The following is a 21,321-nucleotide window of genomic DNA, read 5'->3' as shown; positions in this document are numbered from 1 at the left end:
CTATTTAGACAAGAGAAATTCTCTTTGAGAAGACCATATTTTTAAATTAGCTTGTGGAAAAGCTAGAAGTTTCCATGTCTACTTCCCAAGGAAGTAGGTGTAGCTTCCCTAGAATTTTAGCATGATAAGCATATGTTTCAAGGAGGTATGAGGCTCCCCAGTTTTAATAAGGGCACGCCAGGTAGGAGTACTAGGTGAAGGAAGAATTAGTACACCTTTCCAGCCTGAGAAATTATGTGTACTTACCTGATTTCACCATAATGAATTCACCTCTGGCCATGTATGTAGGTTATCATTTTGAAAATTTATAACTGCATCTCAGTGAGGTACTTGCAGTGACTTCCAATGCTGCCACAATAATAAATACTTAATTTATTGAAAATAAGGGATACCAAAGTATAAAGCATAGTATCAACGTATATTGTGAAGTTTAAAATGTAAGAAACATTTATATCTACTAATATGTGTTTGAAAATGTTTACCCATATAAAATTTCCATTATTATACAAAAATTTTCATAATAGAACTCCCTAGCTCTTAAATTTTTTAAAGTACAGAATAAACTTCTTAATCCTAAATTTTTGTCACTGCTCCTGAGGTTTATGACTAAAGTAAAAGAAAGAAATACCCCAAGCTGGTCACTTATGAAACCATAAATTCAGTGTGAAACTAGTTTCAAAACTGCAATTCAGGCAAATACATATATATGTTCACATTTATTAAAATTTTCAACATTACTCATAGAAACAAGATTCATAAAATTTACATACTGAATAAAATAAAATTCAGTTCTAATAAAATATAGCTGTCATTCTCCTAAATAAAAAATTCTGTGTATAAGGTATCACTTAAAGACATGCCAATATGGCATATTTGTAAAACAAGCCAGGAGTCTATCATAAAATTCCTGCCTAACACAGACTTATTAATAGGCTAAATTAGATCTATCTTTTCTAAACAAGGAGGAAATATTTATTGTTACAAAAACAAAGGAGGCAGGTATTAGAAACTGCATTTTATAAAACAGTGAAACTTTGCTATGCATATATTCATTCACATCTTCCTGCTGACACTACTCATTTAAAAATTCCTAGTCAAGACCAATAGAGTAGTTTTATCTCCTATGATATTTTAAAAATCCTAGAGATTATAAATAGTGAAGAATTTCACTATTTTTTTACATTATCATAGGATATGAAGCTATCAATTTTTCATTGTGTAGAGGAAAGCATTAACCCTTACCTGACTTTATCACCAGAAGGTGGACACTTGATTCAGCAATACTCATTAACTGCCAGGTCGATTACCTGTGTTGTCTGTAACAAAGTCTTTTCTTTTTCTTTTTTTTAGGATTTCTTTACTTAAGCATACAAGAGCTAGGGTGCAGGCCAGAGTTGTGGGGGTGAGAGGATTCACCAGAGAGAGTGGGGAGCAGAGCAGGCAGATCGACTGAAATACACTGCTGAGGGGAGCAGCGGGTGACACAGGAGAGGTCTGCTGGCCCTGGCCGGGGATGGAACTCATGCTGCAGTGGCTGACAATAGCTTGATAGTGCTAAGACTTAACCCCTTGCACCACCACAGAGGCCCCTTATAGCAAAGTCATTTCTAATCAAGTTATTTATATCATTAGCCAGACGCACTCAGACATGAATACCAAAAATGTGTTTTCTGTGTATAAATAAAATTGGGGCTTGGCTAGTAAGTCATAAGACTGATTTAATGCTTATAATCATAACACATTCAGAAGATAATGGCCCCATATGTGAAAATAATGCCTACATGTAATTGACTGATTTATTGCAAAGAGTACTTATATAGCACATTCCAAGGAAGATCAAATAATTTTTAAAATGAAAATTTGAAATTAAATGGCATAGCCAAAATCTGTTACTTTTAGGGGATTTCAGAACTAACAGGGGTAAAAGACTGTTTTTTTTTTTTAATCCTTTTTGTAAGATTTTCCATTTTTAACTTACTCTTGTTTTCCTTCTTCTGATATTTTTGTTTCCTTTTGGTCTCTGTATTACTTTGTTCATTTTAAGCTCTTTTTTTAAAGTTTCCTTTTTGTTTGTTTTTATTTTTTATTTATTTTAAAATTTTTTAACTTCTCTTTTTTTTCAAAGATTTATTTATTTATGCATACAAGAACTGGGGTACATGCCAGAGGTATGGGGAGGTGAGAGAATTCACCAGAGACAGAGCGGGGAATAGAACAGGCAGACTGGCTGAAATACACTACTGAGGGGATTAGTGGGTGAGATGGGAGAGGTCTGCTGCGCCATGTGGGTAGCTCCCTGGCTGGGGATCAAACTCGTGCTACAGTGGCTTCATAGTGCTCTGACTTAATCCCTTGCACCACCAGGGAAGCCCTGTTTTTATTTTTTATTGAGGCAACACTGGTTTATAACACTATATGATTCAGAGGTATAGGCTCACACCCTTCAGGGATGTTACCACACCACACCCACGACCAAATCATTTAATCCACCACCGTAGTCCATTGTGCTCCCCCACCCCCACTTTACTTTTGCCCCCTTCTCCAACCCCAACTGTTGGCCTCAATTTGACATTCACATTTCTGGGGTTTACTATAGATATGGTTTCAACTGACTCTGTGTTTTTTCTCTATACACCACATGAAAGTGTCACCATCCAATATTTGTGTTTCTTCTGACTTATTTTGCTTAGCACAATCATCTCCAGTTCCATCCATGTTGTTGCAAATGACAAGAGTTTATCTTTATCTTTTTTTTTTTTTTAACTGTGTAGTAGCCCATTGTGTACATATATCACATCTTCTTTCTTTTGGGCACTTAGGTTGTCTCCATAAGTTGGCTATTGTAAACAGTGCTGCAGTGAACATAAGAGTGCATATTTCCTTCAAATTAGTTTTTCAATTCTTTGGGTAGATACGTAGGAGGGACTTGCTAGATCACATGGTAGATCTATCTTTAAGATTTATTTATTTTTATACAAGAATCAGGGTACAGGCCCGATACACTGGAGGGTGAGAGGATTCACCAGAGACAGAGCGGGGAACAGAACAGGCAGACTGAAGAAATACACTGCTGAGGGGAGCAGCAGGCGTGGCAGGAGAGGTCTGTCGCACCATGTGGGATTCTCACCGGCCTGCCCAGATTGAACCCATGCTGCAGAGGCTGCAGACAGCCTTACAGTGCAGCGCTCAATCGCCTGTGCCACCAGGGAGGCTCAGGTCTATCTTTATATTTTGAAAAATCTCCATATTGTTTTCCATACTGGCTATACCAGTCTACATTCCAAGCAAGAGTGTGCAGGGGTACTTTTTTTTTTTTTTTTTTTGCATATCCTCACCATTTGTTTTTGGTCTTTTTAATATGGGCTATGCTCACAGGGGTGAGGTGCTAGCTCATTGTTGTCTTGATTTGCCTTTCCTTGACTACAAGAAGTGATGAGCAGTTTGTCATGTGCCCGTTGGACCTCTGTGTGTCTTCTTAGGAGAAGTGCCTGTTTAATCCTTCTGTCCATTTTATGATTAGTTTATTTATTTTCTTTTTGTTCAGTTATATGAGGTCTTTGTAGATCTTGAATTAAGCCCTTGTCAGATGTATGCTTACAAATATGTTATCCCATTCAGAAGGGTGACTTTCTGCTTCAGTTGTGATTTATTTCCATGTGTAGAGGCATTTTATTTTGATGTCATCCTATTTGTTTATATTCTCTTTGGTTTTTCCCACTTTTGGTGGTGAATTCAAAAAACATGATGAAAACCTATGTCATGAAGTGATTTGCTAAATTTGTTCTATGTATTTTTATGTTTTCAGGACTTCCATCCAAGCTTTATTTCCACTTTGAGTTAATTTTTGTGTATGGTGTGAGATAGTTGTCTAGTATCATCCTTTCGCAGTTTTCCCAACACTGTTTATTGAAGAAACATTCATTTCTTCAATGTATAATCTTGGTAGCTTTGCTGTAGATTAACTGTCCATATGAAGTGTGGGCTTATTTCTGGGCTCTAAATTCTATTTAATTGTTCTGTGTCTTTGTTTTTGTTCTACTATCATACTGTTTTGATTATTGTAGTCTTGTAGTATATACTTTGAGGTCTGGAAGTATGATAACTCCATTTTTTCTCTTTTTTTGGTAAAGATTGCATTGGCTATTTGGAGCCTTTTATGGTTCCACCTGAATTTCAGAATACTTTGTTCTAGTTATTGAAGAATATTATTGATATTTTTATTGGGATTGCATTGAATCTGTATATTGCTTTGGGTAGATACATAGGAGGGGATTGCTAGATCATAAAGTAGGAGGGGATTGCTAGATCATTGTTTTGACAATGTTGAGTCTTCTGATCCATGAACAGGAAATATTTTCCCATTTCTTGTGTCTCCTATTTCTTTCAACAATAACTTAAAGTTTTTTTGTATAGATCTTTTATCTCTATGTTAGGTATACTCCTAGGCATTTCATTTTTTTCATGTTTAATTGTAAAGGGAAAGTAGTATGGAGATGTTTCAAAATGGATCTTCTATTCAAACCAGTGGTTACGCTCTTAGACATCTACTCCAAAAATTGAAAAAACACAAATCCAAATGAAACTTGCACTCCCATGTTTATTACAGTGCTATTTATTATAGGTAAATTGTGAAAACAACCTAAGTACACCAGAACAGAGAAGTGTATCAAGAAGATACAGTATATATCAAATTAAAGAGCTTCTGTACAGCAAAAGAGATAGTAACCAAAACAGACACCCCACCAACTGGGAGAAAATTTTTGCACATAACACTAATGATAAAGGACTGATCACAAAAATCTACAAAGAGCTGATTAGACTCAACAAAAACAAAGTAAATAATCCAGTCAAAAAATGGGCAGAAGAGCTACAAAGAAACTTCTCCAAAGAGGAAATGCAAACGGCCAACAGGCATATGAAAAAATGTTCAACATCACTTGTAATCAGGGAAATGCAAATCAAAACTACAATGAGATACTGTCTTACACCAGTGAGAATGGCATATATTAAAAAAAAAAAAAACTAGCAACAACAAATGTTGGTGAGGATGTGGAGAAAAAGGAACTCTCCTGTACTGCTGGTGGGAGTGCAAACTGGTCCAACCATTATGGAAAGCTGTATAGAGATTCCTCAAACTGCTAAAGATGGAGCTTCCATATGATCCAGCAATTCCACTCCTAGATATTTACTTAAAGGACACAGAAACATTAATTCAAAAGGGCACCTGCACCCCTATGTTTATAGCAGTACTATTTACAACAGCTAAGCTATGGAAACAACCCAAATGCCCAAAAAATAGATGACTGGATCAAGAAGATGTGGTACATATACACAATGGAATATTATTCAGCAATCAAAAAAGATAAACTCATGCAATTTGCAGCAACATGGATGGAGCTGGAAGGGATCATGCTCAGCAAAATAAGCCAGAAAGAAAAAGAAAAATACCAGATGGTCTCACTCATAGCAGGAATTTAGAAAACCTAAATAAGGGGCCAGGAAAAAGACTATTTATAATAAAGTAAAAATCAAAATTAATAAGCAACTATAAACCAGAGACACTCTATGGGGCGGCTGGGGCAGGGGAAGAAGGGAGTAGGATCAAAACAAGGTGGCGGGTGGTGGGGGAGGGGGGAATTGTATGGGGACTATAGCCAAGGTGAAAATGCATACATTGTGCAAAAATGAAAAAGTATGTTAAAAATACATAAAATTAAAAAAAGGTAATCTCCCCTCTGGCAAATTATGAACTTTTAAAATTAAAACGTCATTAATGATGTATGTATTTATGTAACTTCATTTAAAAATGTTTAGATATCATACTGTCAGTTTTAGAGAAATTATGATAAGTTAATAAAAAACCTTACATTTAAAAAGAAAAGATTTAGTATATACTACTCAGCAATCAAAAAAGATAAACTCATGCCATTTGCAGCAACATGGATGGAGCTTGAAAGGATAATGTGAAGAGAAATAAGTCAGAAGATAAAGATAAATACCAGATGGTGTCACTAATTGTGGAATATAAAGTACCTAAACCATAGTCAGATAAAGACAAGCTTAAAAACTAACCCTTGATAGCTGACTACTAAATGGAAGCACCAAGGGTGGGAAGGCTTGAGGGAGGGGTAAGAAAAGAAAAGGAAGGAAGCACCATGGTCTACAGAGGTGGAATATGGATGAGTTGGTGGTAGGTGTACTACAGTGGTAATACCTGATGGGAGTACCCCAATATTATCACCATTAAACACAAAAATATTTTTAAAAAATAACAGAAAATGTAACGTGCCATATAAAAAAAGATAACCATTGCCCATGTAAAAACCATTATCTTCACTCTTTCTCCTGAAAATAGAACTTGATTTTTTTTTCTGAAATTAGGCAAAAACCCCTTAATTTGAGGGTAGAAAGACACTTAATCCATTTCCAGGGGATAAACTAATTGCTCTAATCATTTGAATTTTACAAGTGGTTTGTATAAGATTGACTTCATAGCTGAGTTTTAACCATGAGGATATAAATGGGAATCTGCTTGTAGGAAACATTTTATTGCTACTGAAGGGGAAGAGCATCAATGGAGGGCTTGTTAACACTGTCTTTTCCCCTTCTTCCAGACTTAAACTGAAAGGAGAAAACTGGAGCTCATTCAACCTTATTACATCCATGAGATGACAGTTATGAGGGTAAGAAATCCGTAGATAAGAAATGAAAGGCTAGAGTGTGGATCTTTGATACCATTGTGGAGCAGTTGAAACAACTCCAGTAACTACTTACCCATACATTATGAGATCTCATATGCATTGATTTCAAAACCCTTTAAAGTCATATTCATTATTGAAGAATGTTAATTTCTCCATTTTGAGAAATCTTCAATGGTTACATAAGATGTTACTATCAAGCGTGTACAGGGTGGGCCTCCCTGGTGGCGCAGCGGTTGAGCGCTGGGTTGCGAAGCTGCCCGCAGCCTCTGCAGCGCCGGTTCGTTCCCCGGCTGCTCCCCGGCCACCAGAGGAGGGTCCCACATGGCGCGCAGACCTCTCCTGACGCCCGCTGCTCCCCTCAGCAGTGTACTTCGGTCCTTCTGCCTGCTCTGCTCCCCGCTCTGGTTCTGGTGAATTATCTCACCCTCCCATGCTTCTGATTGTACCCAGTGCTTGTATAAATAAATAGATAAATAAATATTTAAAACAATAAATTAATTAATTAAAAAAATAAGTACAAAAAAAGTGTACAGGGCTGTTTTATCTCTGCAACTCTTCTGTAAATCTAAAGCTATTTCAAAGTAAAGTTTTCAAAATTGTGGAAGACCCTCAAAGGCTTTCACTTGTATGATACATATATGCACTTGTATGACACATATATGTTAAAAACAAAATTCATCCTAATACATTTAGAGATGTAATTGGCTTTACCTCTCATGAGGATTTCTTCATGAGTTGGGCAGTAATCCATCCAACAAGTATAAAGGCACTACAGATATTATGATGATTTCATTTATATGAAATATCCATAAAAGGTAAATCATTTACATGAAATATCCAGTGAACTAGCAGTAAGTTTGGACTGGGGAGAATAGGGCATTTGAGGTGAAGATACTAAAGGGTCAGGTTTTTATTTTCTTGAGGTGATAAAAATTTCTAAATTTGACTGTGGTGGGCCTCCCCGGTGGCGCAGCGGTTGAGCGCTGGGTTGCGAAGCTGCCCGCGGCCTCTGCGGCGCCGGTTCGATCCCCGGCTGCTTCCCGGCCACCCGCGGAGGATCCCACATGGCGCGCAGACCTCTCCTGCCGCCCGCTGCTCCCCTCAGCAGTGTACTTCGGTCCTTCTGCCTGCTCTGCTCCCCGCTCTGGCTCTGGTGAATTCTCTCACCCTCCCGCGCTTCTGACTGTACCCAGTGCATGTATAAACAAAACAAACAAACAAAATAAATAAATAAAACATGCCTCTATAAAAAAAAAAAAAAAGATTAAAAAAAAAAAAAAATTTGACTGTGGTGATGACTGCACATATTGTTATTATACTAAAGAATATTAGCGTGTACACTTTGAAAATGATAGAATACATGGTATACGCCATGGAATATTACTCAGCATTCAAAAAAAGATAAACACATGCAATTTGCAGCAACATGGATGGCGCTGGAAGGGGTCATGCTCAGCGAAATAAGCCAGAAAGAAAAAGAAAAATACCGGATGGTCTCACTCATAGCAGGAATCTAGAAAACTTATATAAGGGACCAGGAAAATGAATAACTATAAGAAAGTGAAAATCAAAATCAACAAAAACTATGAGCCAGAGACACTCTATGGGGGTAGGGGGCGGAGGGGAGGGATTGGGGTCAAAATAAGGGGGTTGCAATTGTATGGGGAATATAAAAATAAAATTTATTATAAAAAAAGAATACATGGTATACAAATTATATCTCAAAAAAGCTATAAAAGATAATCTCTTTGAAACTATAAAAATAAGGTACATATATATTTTCTATCTCATTAATATAATATCTCTAAAGCAAAACAGATTTTTCATCACCATATCTGAGGGTCATTTCTCTAACAATTCTTGTCTATTTGATTTTGCTAGAGCTTAGAAGCTAAAGACAGGCCTGGGAAAGCTGCTTATGTAAAGAGGGCTTGGCGCTTGGGACAATGTTGACAATATTGAATAATTACAGTAGAGTAGAATAAGTGTTATAATGGTTGCATCTATTGACAGTATATACAAGATGGATGGAAAGACTGAGAAAAGAGTTATTCAGGATCACTCTCTTATTCATGAGTTGAGGTCACTGATGGTGAAAATCAAAGTTTGTGTGGGAAGCTTTCCAGAAGTTGCTATGGACTGTGTCAGTACAAGCAATGAGGCTGGATAGAGATTCAGGGTAGCCAATGTGTATGAATGTAGAAAAACAATCAACATAAGAAAAGGCAGGAATCACTAGGTGATAAATTGAAGAAAATGATTTTTTCTCTTTCAATGGACTTTACACTTGCCATGCCCTACATCAAAACATCTTAAACATGCTACTTGTCATTTGATGATAAAATTGTGGGAGTCCCAATTTGAGTCTGCACATGACTCACACAAGAAAAGACATCTAATGTAAAACACTGGTTTTATAAGCTTCATGAAAGTGTAAGAGTTTTGAGGAGAGTTTTGGAAGCATTCCTTCTGAGTGAGTCAAACAGGAGTACAGTTTTAGGTCTTCTAAGGGATATAGTGATATTGAGTAGACCATGATGGCTGTCATTTGTATCAGTTTCCTGATCTCAGTTCCGATTTGACTATGGTTACATCCTAAACTCTTAGCTCATTGGAAGCATAGGTATACTTTTGTGGGTTTTCCTATTAACAGAGAATAATGCTAGATTCAAATGAAGGCAAGGACTAGCAGCAGATTGTCTGGTGAAGGTGTTGATGTACTCAGTAAAAGCCAACTTGATCAGTAATATGCATGAAGGATAACTTGTAACCTTCCAGAAATGTTCAAGGAAGGATCTTTGAAAAAATATGCAATTATGTGTCATGCAGATAGGGGCATGAAAAAATTCAAGTATTATAAATGTCGTACCCACAAACTAATGAGGTCTGAAGAAGTGGGAAACATAAATACAGCTCATAATCCTTCTAAGACAGTTTAACATGATTTTACAGTGAAAATTACCTTTGACACATACCTTGAAGAAGTACAAGGTGTTTACCACATATGGAGAGAGGGTTCAAAGGGCATTTCAGATTAGAGCAGAGGGGATATACAACGACATAGAGATTCACAATGCCTGCTCATTAGGAACAGTGTATGTGGCCCAAATATTTTCCATTTTGTGTGGTTACATTTGTACTTTGTGGGAATTCTGCTGTTTGGCACATATGTCACTGACAGCAGCTCTGCTATTTCTTATAATGGTTGGGTTAATTAAAATGTTGGAATTGAAGGGAATCATAGATACCATCTATTCTCTCTCTCCCACCCCAAGGGTATTGCAAAGCTTTTAGCACACTTCAAGTCTCAACAAATTCCTTGCTTAAATTCAACATCTGCTTTGTCATGCAAATTTAAAGGAGTCAGAAATCCCTGTAAGTTTTAGGAAGTTGAGGGATATCAAAAAATCCAGTAACCAGGTAATAAATGTTTTTTTTAGTTAACCACATTGCCCAGTAATTTGACATACAATGATGAAGAAAGATACCTCTACAACTTCTTGAAGTTCAGATGGCATTTGTACTTATGAAACAAAAGAAAATAGCAGTGAGGGTATTAATGTTTAATTGTTAGTAGATAACAATGTTATCTACTAACATTGTTATCTGCTAACAGCATCTCAATGTCATGATAGAGTCTGGAAATGGAACATTACTATTTGAATTTAAATTATTTTTCCATCATTTACAGCATTTATTTCTTTTCTATTGTCTCAAATCATTAATTTATTTGTAGAAATTATACTAAATAGAATTTAATTTGTGTAGACAAAGAGATGACCTTGTGTTTATGTGGTCAAATAACCTAGAGAGAGCAATCACTGAATATGGTAACGAATATGATTTCTTGAAAACCCAGGTCAAAAAAAGAAATCTAGTGAATGGATAAAAATGAAAAATAACATTTCTATGGATTTTCCTTTTCAATGTAATTTGACTGCAGTGGCTTTTCAAAGACTATAAGTGAAATCATTAGTAACATAAGTAAACACTTAAGAATATTTATTTATGAAGGCATGTACACTATAGTGGGTCTTCTTTGTGAGTTATCAAAACCTTATCATTACCAAAATTAAAAACCAAAAACAGGGCCTCGCTGGTGGTGCAGGCGGTTGAGCAAAGCACTGTGAAGCTGTCTGCAGCCTCTACAGTGCAGGCTCGATGCCGGCTGGTGGGGGAGATATCCACACATCCTGTCTCGCCCACTGCTCCCCTCAACAGTGTATTTCTTCAGTCTGCCTGTTCTGTTCCCCGCTCTGTCTCTGGTAAATCCTCTCACCCTCCCACACATCTGGCCTGTACCCTGGTTCTTTTATGCATGAATAAATAAATCTTTAAAAAAAAAAACAAAAATACCCCAAACGTTACTAATTATATTTCATTTTTAGTGCCTTTAATTTAAAAAAATCATTTGGTTCAGAGTCATATTTTTCTAATTTTTATTAATGAAGCACCATTGTTTTACATTTTTGTTAATATTTTGACAATGTGGGATTTCTCCACTCAGGTATGGCTATTATTGCTCTCCCACTACCAAAGCACCCATAGTCCTCCACCAGAGTCCACTGTGCTCCCCTCCCCCCACCTATCCTAATCCCGCCCTCTTTTTTTCCCCCTCTTGGATGCCTCAGATTTATAGTTAGTTTCAAAATGTGTCTTTGACCCTTTGTTTCATTTCTCTATATTCCATATATAAGTGACACCATCCAGTACTTATCTTTCTCCTTCTGGCTTATTTCACTTAACATAAGCTCTTCCAGCACCATCCATGTTGCCACAAATGGCATGAGTTTATCTTTTTTTACTGTTGTGCAATATTCCATTGTATAATATTCCAACATATATCACATCTTCTTGATCCACTCATCTGTTTGGGGGGCATTTAGTTTGCTTCCATAGCTTGGCTTTTGAAAAGTGCTGCAATAAGCACAGGAAAGCAGGTTTCTTTTCAAATAAGTGTTTTTGTGTTCTTTGAGTAGGTAACTTGGAGTGGAATTTCTAGGTCATATGGCAGGTCAATCTTTAGTCTTTTGAGGAATCTCCACACAGCTTTCAATGGGCTAGAACAGTCTACATTCCAACCAACAGTATAGGAGAGTTCCGCTTTCTCCACCTCCTCTACAGCACTTATTGTCCACACACCTATTTTTTTTTTTTTTGGTATTGGGCCATTTTCACAGGTGTAAGGTAGTATCTCATTGTGGTTTTGATTTGCCTTTCCCTATGATAAATGATGGACAACTTTTTATGTGCCTATTGGCCATCTGTATGTGTTCTTTGAAGAAATACCTATTTAGTTCATCTGTGTATTTTTTTGATTCAGTAGTTTGTTTCTTTTTTGTTGAGTTGCATTAGCTCTTCGATATCAGTCTCTTGCTAGATGCATACTGTGCAAATATTTTATTCCTTTGAGTGGGGTATCTCTTCGTTTTGGTTACTATCTCTTCCACTGCACATAAACTTCTCAGTTTGATGTATAATAATTGTTTATATTCTCCTTTGCTTTCCTTGTGCTGGGGAAGAATCCTCAAAGATGTTCCTGATGTTTATGACATGGAAAGTTTAGCCTATATTTTATTCTATGTATTTTGTGGTTTCAGGTCTTACATCCATGTAAGATCAGAGAGTCATATTTTCCAGTCACTCTTTTGTTATTTTCAGTTATTACAAGCAGCAGCAAAATGACTTACAATCTATGTGCTTTGCACATTGCTCTAAAACCGTGAATTACTGCTCACCTTGCTCTCCCTGCTGCACCGCGGCCCCCGTGCACCGCGATGCCCTGCTCCGAAGAGGCCTTCGCCGTTTCCCCCAGCAAGCGGTCCTGGTACGTGGAGGAGGGCCCGTCGCGCCTCCGCTTTGTCTGGCTCTCTGAACACGCCACCGCCCCCACCAAGGGGTCGGCACGAGCCGCGGGCTATGACCTGTATAGTGCGTATGATTATACAGTACCACCTATGGAGAAAGCCCTTGTGAAAACTGACATTCAGATAGCTCTTCCTTCTGGATGTTATGGAAGAGTAGCTCCACGTTCTGGCTTGGCTGCAAAACACTTCATAGATGTAGGAGCTGGTGTCATAGATGAAGATTATAGTGGAAATGTTGGTGTTGTACTGCTTAATTTTGGCAAAGAAAAGTTTGAAGTCAAAAAGGGTGATCGAATTGCACAGCTCATTTGTGAAAGAATTTTTTATCCAGAAATAGAAGAAGTTCAAATTTTGGAGGACACTGAAAGGGGTGCAGGAGGCTTTGGTTCCACTGGAAAGAATTAATTTATGCCAAGAATAGAAAATGGCAAAATTACTTCTTTGTTAAAAATAAAGTTTTTCCTGAAAGTGTTTTTAGTGTTTTGCTGTTCTGTAAACTCAGTAACTTTAACTTCTAAAAATATCTGGTTCTCTTGTGATCACGGAAAGGGTTCCTCTATTGGAATCACACAGAAACTTACTTTCTTGTGTTTTTCTGTATCTGATTGTTGTATAAATTTGTCATCACCTAATAAAAAGTTTCTTTAAAAAAAAAAACCCGTGAATTAGCACCACCTACTCAAAAAATAGTGGGAGATATAAAGTGTAAAACTTTTCCCTTGAAGGATTTATAATCTAGCTAAGGAGACAGGATACTTGAAATAGTTCAACGTATGACAATTCTCCTCTATCAAATGAACATGAGAGAAAGTAACAATTACAGGAATTCAAAGGGGGGTTTGAAATTTCTTCATACACATAACTTTGCAAGGATAGAATTTCTAAAGCGTTAGTCTTATCCTTGGAAGCTGAGCTGCAAATGGAGGTAAGATAGTGTGTGTGTAACAGTAGTACTATTATAGTGCTATTGGTGTCCTAAACATGGGATGTTTAATTATATTTATTGCAATTGTTTCACATTTTATTGGAAAATCTAATCTTATAGGTTTCCAATTACCACATTAAAATATAATTATAGTAAAGTTTAAAGAAGTTAAAATATATAAGTGGCATATGATCTTAATTTCTTGACAGTTACACATATATTTTTTTTCTCTCTACCCTACGTGAATTTCACAAGAGTTAGGAATCACTAAGTTTTATTTGTTTTGGTTTCAAAAGTTTGGATGAACTTCTTTCATTTTCAGGCTTTCCTGTGGTATAGATTTTAACTACAGATACAACAACTATTTTCCTTGAAAGGCTGGTTTGCTCCTAGTACCATTGAACAATTCACTATTTCACTATCCTGCCCCTCTCCTTCTCCTTGCTTGTAGAAAAAGCTATCTGTTATTTTAATAAATGTGGCTTGACAGATACAATAGGAAAGATAATAGATACATAACAACCTTACACTGTTTTCTGTGTTCTTACAATATTGAAGGGAACATTGTGCTAATTCAACGGCATTTATTTAGCACTCACTATATGCTGAGTACTATAATAGATATGGAGGATATAAAAATGAAAAGGGAAAAAGGTTTCCATGATCAGGTACACATACACTCACAAAAGAATGGGGAAAACACACAAAAAATGTTCAAACAATATACTATTGCCTCTAAGATCCTTGTTTACCTTCTTTTTTTCTATATTTGTCTCAAATGCTATTGGTGCCAATCATTCACATAACCATACAATTTTGGGAACACAACTTCACACCTTCATAAGTGCACATGCTTCACTCACCTTCTACCAAAAATCCCCTCCCTACTATTCTCCTTCCCCCCCATACTTTCTAATAACTACTATATTTTTTATAGAGTCTAATATTTTTTTTTTTTTTGCTGTGCTTTGCTAGTTTGTTTTATTTGGTTATTTATATTCCTCAAATGAGTAAAGACATCCACCTTTCACTTTCTGGCCTAATTCACTTAGAATAATCACCTCAAGATGCATCCATATTAGGCATCCCCAGTGGTGCAGCGGTTTAGCGCTGGGCTGCGAAGCTGCCTGCAGCCTCTGCAGCACCGGTTATATCCCAGGCTGGCCGGCGAGGATCCCACATGGCACGCAGACCTCACCTGCCGCGCCTGCTGCTCCCCTCAGCAGTGTATTTCGTCTGTCTGCCTGTTCTGTTCTCGGCTCTGGCTCTGATGATTTCTCTCACCCTCCTGCGCTTCTGACTGTACCCCAGTTCTTGTATAAATTAATTAATTAATTAAAAAAGATCCATCCATATTTTACTAAACAGCACTATTTCATCTTTTCTTAAGAGTTGAACAGTAATCCATTGAGTTTACATACCACAATTTCTTTATCCAGTCATCCGTAGATGGACATTTAGGTTGGTTTTGTGTCTTAACTATTGTGAATAATGTTGCTACAAACACCAGAAAACTAAAAAATGAAAATACCATATGATCCAGCAATACCACTTCTAGTATCTACCCAAAGGTTATGAAAACACTAATACCAAATGATTTACGCACTCCTTGATTATCTTTCTAATCTCCTCTTTGTCATAATGTTCCAACCTCATGGGCCTCTATACCTCAAATACACTAAGTTCTTTTTTCATCTCAGGGATTTTTCACTTGTTATTTCCTCCTCCTAAATTATTTTTCATTGCACCCATTAGCTGATTGAGTCCTCTTCACCCTAAAGCAGTCAATATAAATATAATTTCCTCAGAAAACCTTCCTTTCATGTGTTTTCAGTGCCCCTTAGACTTTTCCATTTTAAACTAATTTCAGTTATAATTAAAAATATGTTCTTATAATTGTTTTATATTCCCCACTAGCCTAGACTATAAATTCTATGAAGGCAGGACTACATCAGTATTGTTCGCTAGTATCTCTCCCGTATCTAGCACAGGGATTGGCACATAGAATTTTCTTAAACATCTGTAGAAGGAAGAGAGGAAGAAATGGAGAGAAGAAGGAGAGGGAGGGATGAAAGATAGAAGGAACGTTGCTTGTATGGGCATAAAGAGTGACTTACCCCTGTTTAAGGGAGTCAGAGGACTTTAAAGAGGCACTGATTTTTGAGGTTTCTCTCTTTAAAAAAGTTGCTTATACTTAGATTCTCTGTCACCCACTATATGACTAATAAGTTGTATCTCCAGTTTCAGAACCAGAAAGATATAACACCAGTCTGACAATGACTATTTCAGTATTAAATTTAGGAAATTTTGAGATAACCTAGGTAAATGAAAATGCAAGCCGGTAGGATTAAAGTTCCCTAATATCATGTTTGAACAGATAAATTGAATCTCAAGGATGAGTTTTACAACATCCTAGTTGAACAGGTAGACCAAATCACAGACTGGCTAGACTGTTTCAAACAACTTGACCCACCAGATTGACCAAAGGTGTTGTGCCTAGACAAAAGTTGCTATATCCTCACTAATGATCATTACAAAATTTCATGGATGGGGAAGGTGAAGAGCTTCACATGTGTAGTTGGTAGATGCTGATGAAACATGTGACTTACGAAGCAGTATGCCTGTGTGTTTCCCTGTGTGTTCACCCAGAACATGCTATGAAATTGCTCCCCTCTGCCACTCTTTGGCAAACCTACCCCTGAAAACCCTCTTTCTAGCTCCCTTCAGGGATCCAGGCTAAAATTTTCTTCTTCCAGCACTGGACCCCCTGTGCATCAGTTAATAAAAACCTTTCCTAAATGCAAATGGCCAACAGGCATATGAAAAAATGTTCAACATCACTTGTAATCAGGGAAATGCAAATCAAAACTACCATGAGATACCATCTTACACCAGTGAGAATGGCACATATTAAAAAAACTAGCAACAACAAATGTTGGCGAGGGTGTGGAGAAAAAGGAACTCTCCTGCACTGTTGGTGGGAGTGCAAACTGGTCCAGCCACTATGGAGAGCTGTGTGGAGATTTCTGGACCTACTAAACATAGAGCTTCCATATGATCCAGCAATTCCACTCCTAGGTATTTACCCAAAGGACACAGAAACATCAATTCCAAAGAACACCTGCACCCCTATGTTTATAGCAGCACTATTTACAATAGCTAAGCTTTGGAAACAGCCCAAATGCCCAAAAATAGATGACTGGATCAAGAAGATGTGGTACATATACACCATGGAATATCACTCAGCATTCAAAAAAGATAAACACATGCAATTTGCAGCAACATGGATGGCGCTGGAAGGGATCATGATCAGCGAAATAAGCCAGAAAGAAAAAGAAAAATACCGGATGGTCTCACTCATAGCAGGAATCTACAAAACTTAAATAAGGGTCCAGGAAGATGAATAACTATAAGAAAGTGAAAATCAAATTCAACAAAAAACTATGAACCAGAGACACTTTTTGGGGGGTGGGGGGCGGAAGGGGAGGGATTGGGGTCAAAATGGGGGGGTTGCAATTGTATGGGGAATATAAAAATAAAATTTATTATTTAAAAAAAAATAAAATAAAAACCTTTCCTGGTTTATCTGATACTCTAGTGAATTCATTTTCTTAGAGGGTCCCTGAATCCACATTTGTTGGGGGTCACTTTAACAGTTTTAATGTGACCTCAATACAAACAAGGATAGTAGTTTTAATAAGGGATTTACTAAATGGGCATTTCCATACTCACACTACACTCTGGATTTTCTTCCTCTTTCCCTCTTTAATAAAATATTTTGTATTATGTCTGCAACTCTATTTTGGAGATGGAGAAAGTAGAAAATAAACATCAAAATTAGACCCTGTAGGTCATTTGTAAATGTACTTTTTCATGCAATCTGCTCTCTACTCCCACAAGTAATTAAGAATTGCTTGTATAAAGTGATTGTCATCAGTCTTAGGGAGATTAATACAAGCAAAACTAACAGTTTTCGTCTAACAGTTATTGCCTAGGTTTCTACATTCATTAATAAGAGAAAAGAGATGAGACAAAAATTAGTCATTTAGATACTTCTACAGCAACCTAGTCTCTTTCAAGTATCAAAACAACAACTTACTCTCCATACTTCAAGAGATTAATATGACATTTGAAATTATCATTTTACACTACTTTCATTATGTTTAAGTTGCTATAGTAACTATTTTGGATTTGAGTGAAGGCTTCATAATTTTCATTTTAGTCATTTGTTTTTGTTTTCTACTCTAGCTACATTGGCATTTAAAAGGTAGAATGGATTTATGTTTTACTATTATCTAAATATTATGGAACACAAAAATTAATCATGCAATAAATCTGTATTAGTATTATTGGAAATATCTGTCCATAGATAGCTGTTATAAATATAGACAATCGTCAGTGTCTATTCTTAAATACCAGACATTGTACTAAAGCAGGCCTTATTCCATATAATTAGATATGCCAATACTAATAACTAATCTTCTACAGTCCACTGAGAAGCATGGAGCATACAGCTACTTCTGTGATACTTAGTTATTAAAGAAAATTTGCTTTTAGGCACAATGGTGGCTTGGGTGCCTAAATATAGATCTCCAAGTACAAGCTGTGGCACCTTGCCATTCTGCCCACTTCCCTTTTACATATCTTTGGAAACCCAGCAGGTGCAAGCAATAAGATGCCAGCTTTAATGGCTTCAGTGAAATGACCCCAGCCACCTAGGGCTCATTGAATATCCTGGCTTGTTTCATTACACGTATGGAAGTTGAGCAAATGTCTATACTAATTTTGGACCCTTTCCTAAGACCTCACTCTTAGAAAATCTGTTTGAAATGAGATTGCTCTTCCTGTGTATTATGTTTTCAAAACTGACAAAAATAGAAAAGAAAAATTTATAAAGGAAGGAAAATTGGATCTACTATTTAATATCTCATATTAGTCTGACAATGATTACTACATATATGTATATTTTTAAAAACATCTATTAGTAATTTAAAAAAGAACATTTATCTTTGAATTTTTATATTGAGAAATGTAAAGGTGGTTGTTCTTGCTACATCATTACACAATTTTTGCATTAACAATAAGAACCCTATAATGGATTAATCTAATTTTGTCATATTTATCAAAATGTCCAATTAATGTAATTTAAGTTGTCCATGTCTGATTACTTTTTCATAACAGTTCTATTCATGACTCAGTGCTTTAACTAGCTAAAACAGTGGATTTGATTCCTGGAAAGACACATCAGTAACACCAGATATTGCATGTTGAAAGTGGTATTTTATATCTTGAAAAAGAAAAATAAATTCACATTTGCAAAAATCAATACCTAGGAATTAACATACATTGTGATATACAATGAAAATATATCAAAATTATCCAATATTAAGTAAAAGAAAATATAAAAATGCAATGTAAAAATTTAAAAACACTAACATCACAAAATCAAGCTATTCTTTTAAAATATTAAAATACAGATCATCTAAAATTCATTATTAGCTCATTTTTTCACTGGTGTAGAAATAGCACATTCTAGCCCTGCATAGGTATTGATGCCCCACCGACTGGAACATGGCCTCAGGGAGCTTTGGGGTGAGCTTGCCAGCAGCCTGCATACCTGGCCACACACTGCACCAACCAGAACCCTGATCATAGGTGCTTCAGAGTGAGCTCTTCAGTGGCCTGTGCCCCCAGCCATACACACCCCAGGCCCAGACACTCCACTAACTGGAACCTGGCCCTGAGGAGCTACCAGAGAGAGCCAAGCACCAAAACAGAACCCATGAGGCCACAGAACAGAAAGTGCCCAGAACAATGGGAGAGAAGGACTCACACACATCCAAAGCCCCAAGGACAATAGAGTAAGCCCAAAGCAAACAATGGGGAGAAAGAAAAATACAAAAGGTCAAGGCAGTCCTCAGGGCAGAAATACAGCACAGAGAGCAAACAGATCTCAGAACTACAACACGAAGCAAAGAAGTATTTTTTTTTTTTTCACAGCAGATGCAGAATTCAAAATGGCTATAATTAAGAAAACTAAAGAATTTTTTTTTTTAATAGAGGCATGCTTTATTTATTTGTTTGTTTGTGCATGCACTGGGCACAGTCAGAAGCGCGGGAGGGTGAGATAATTCACCAGAGCCAGGGCGGGAAGCAGAGCAGGCAGAGGACTGAAGTACACTGCTGAGGGGAGCAGCGGGCTGCAGGAGAGGTCTGCGCATGGGACCCTCCTCCTGAGGCCGGGGACCCCAGGCGGGGGATCGAACTGGCGCCACAGAGGCCGTGGGCAGCCTCGCAACCCAGCGCTCAACCGCTGCGCCACCGGGGAGGCCCAAGAAAACTAAAGAATTTGAACAATACAAAGAGAACTCAGGAAAACATTTCAGAGGTATGAAGGAAAACTCAGAAAAGCAAATGAATACTATGAGAAACACAATCGATGAGCATAAGATCCGAATGGATACTTTAAATAAGAACATAATGGAATTTCTGGGTGTAGAAAGATCAACGGATGATATGAAAAATTCAGGAGAAAGCTGAGGAAGTAGAATAAACTAAATGGAAGATCAAATCTGTGAAGTAAAAAATGCAAATAGGGAAATGGATCAAAATAGAAGAAGAGACATACAACGGGGGCAAAAATGAAGCAACACTTCAAGAGTTATCTGACACCATGAGAAAATGACATATAAGAATCATTGCCATCCCAGGAAAAGAGAGAAAGAAGGGAACTAAAAAATTATTTGAGGAGATAATGGAAGAAAATTTCCCAAATGTCAAGAAGGAAATTTCAATTGAATATACATATACAGGAAGATAAAAGAACCCCAAGCTACCTAAATGAAAGGAGACCTAGCAAAACATATAGTAGTAAAACTTCTAAGAATCCAAGACGAAGAAAAAAATTATGAAGTTGATGAGGGAGAAAAAACAGATAATCTATAAAGGAACCCTGAGTAGGCTAACATCAGACTTCTCTGAAGAAACACTATAGTCAAAAAAAGAATGCAGCAACATATTCAAAATACTCAAGATAAAATCTGCCAGCCAAGAATAATTTATCTTGCAAAGTTCTCCTTCAGGTATGAAGGAGAAATAAAGACCTCCCCAGACAAAAAGAATCTTAGGTAGTTTACATCCACAAACCTCACCCCCACCAAGAGTGTAAGAAAATAGTACTTAATTAAAAAGTAAGTAGAAAAATACATAAAAACGAAAACAAAAATAACAACAAGCATTTAATGAAATTAAAGTGGATCACTCAAAGAAAATAGAAATAGCACATTTTGCCTAGACACTGGATTTTTTTTAAAAAGTAATTGGTCCATTAAAATTATTTTGGTACCTTTAGAAATGAATAGGATAAAACAAAATGCAAGGTCTACTCTTCTATGAACAAAGTGAACCAATATTTTCATTTACTCATTAGTGAAATAAAAGCTTCCATAAAATAACTTCTTATAGTCATGTAATATTCCATGGTTTATAAAGTACTCATACACACAATACTTTATTTAATCCTCTCAACAACCTCTGAGGTGAGCATTATCACCTCTTACAGATTTAAATACAAATTCAAGATTCATTTAGAATATAGATCTTTCTAAATTCACAATGCTAATCAGTTACAAAGAGGTTCTAAATTCAATCATCTGACTCATAGTCCAGTGCTTTTACCACTAAATTCACAATGTACATAGTTTTCATTGTTACTTGGATGAAAGGAAAAAGACCAATCCTTATTCTTCTAAGCCATGGGGGTAGATGAACAACAAAAAAGGACAAGTTTCACAAACTTTCAGTTCAGGCTTGTCAAACAAAGGATTTT

General features: G+C 36.7%; 2 protein-coding genes across 2 annotated transcripts in view; both read left to right on the top strand.

The window, feature by feature from the left end:
• Positions 1–21,321, top strand: part of LOC119245581 (protein diaphanous homolog 2) — a 711,837-nt gene that overhangs the window by 6,030 nt on the left and 684,486 nt on the right. The window lies entirely within an intron of this gene.
• LOC119246633 (deoxyuridine 5'-triphosphate nucleotidohydrolase-like) lies at positions 12,479–12,991 on the top strand. Its single transcript, XM_037512998.2, has one exon. It carries the CDS (start codon positions 12,479–12,481, stop codon positions 12,971–12,973), a length of 495 nt encoding a protein of 164 aa, XP_037368895.1. The 3' UTR covers positions 12,974–12,991.

The sequence above is a fragment of the Talpa occidentalis genome, unplaced genomic scaffold (genome assembly GCF_014898055.3).
Source record: "Talpa occidentalis isolate TD23 unplaced genomic scaffold, MPIMG_talOcc4v2.1 talOcc4.15, whole genome shotgun sequence".
Lineage (NCBI taxonomy): Eukaryota > Metazoa > Chordata > Mammalia > Eulipotyphla > Talpidae > Talpa > Talpa occidentalis.
Note: the sequence above shows the minus strand (reverse complement) of the source record. Positions and strands in the feature narration are given on the sequence as shown.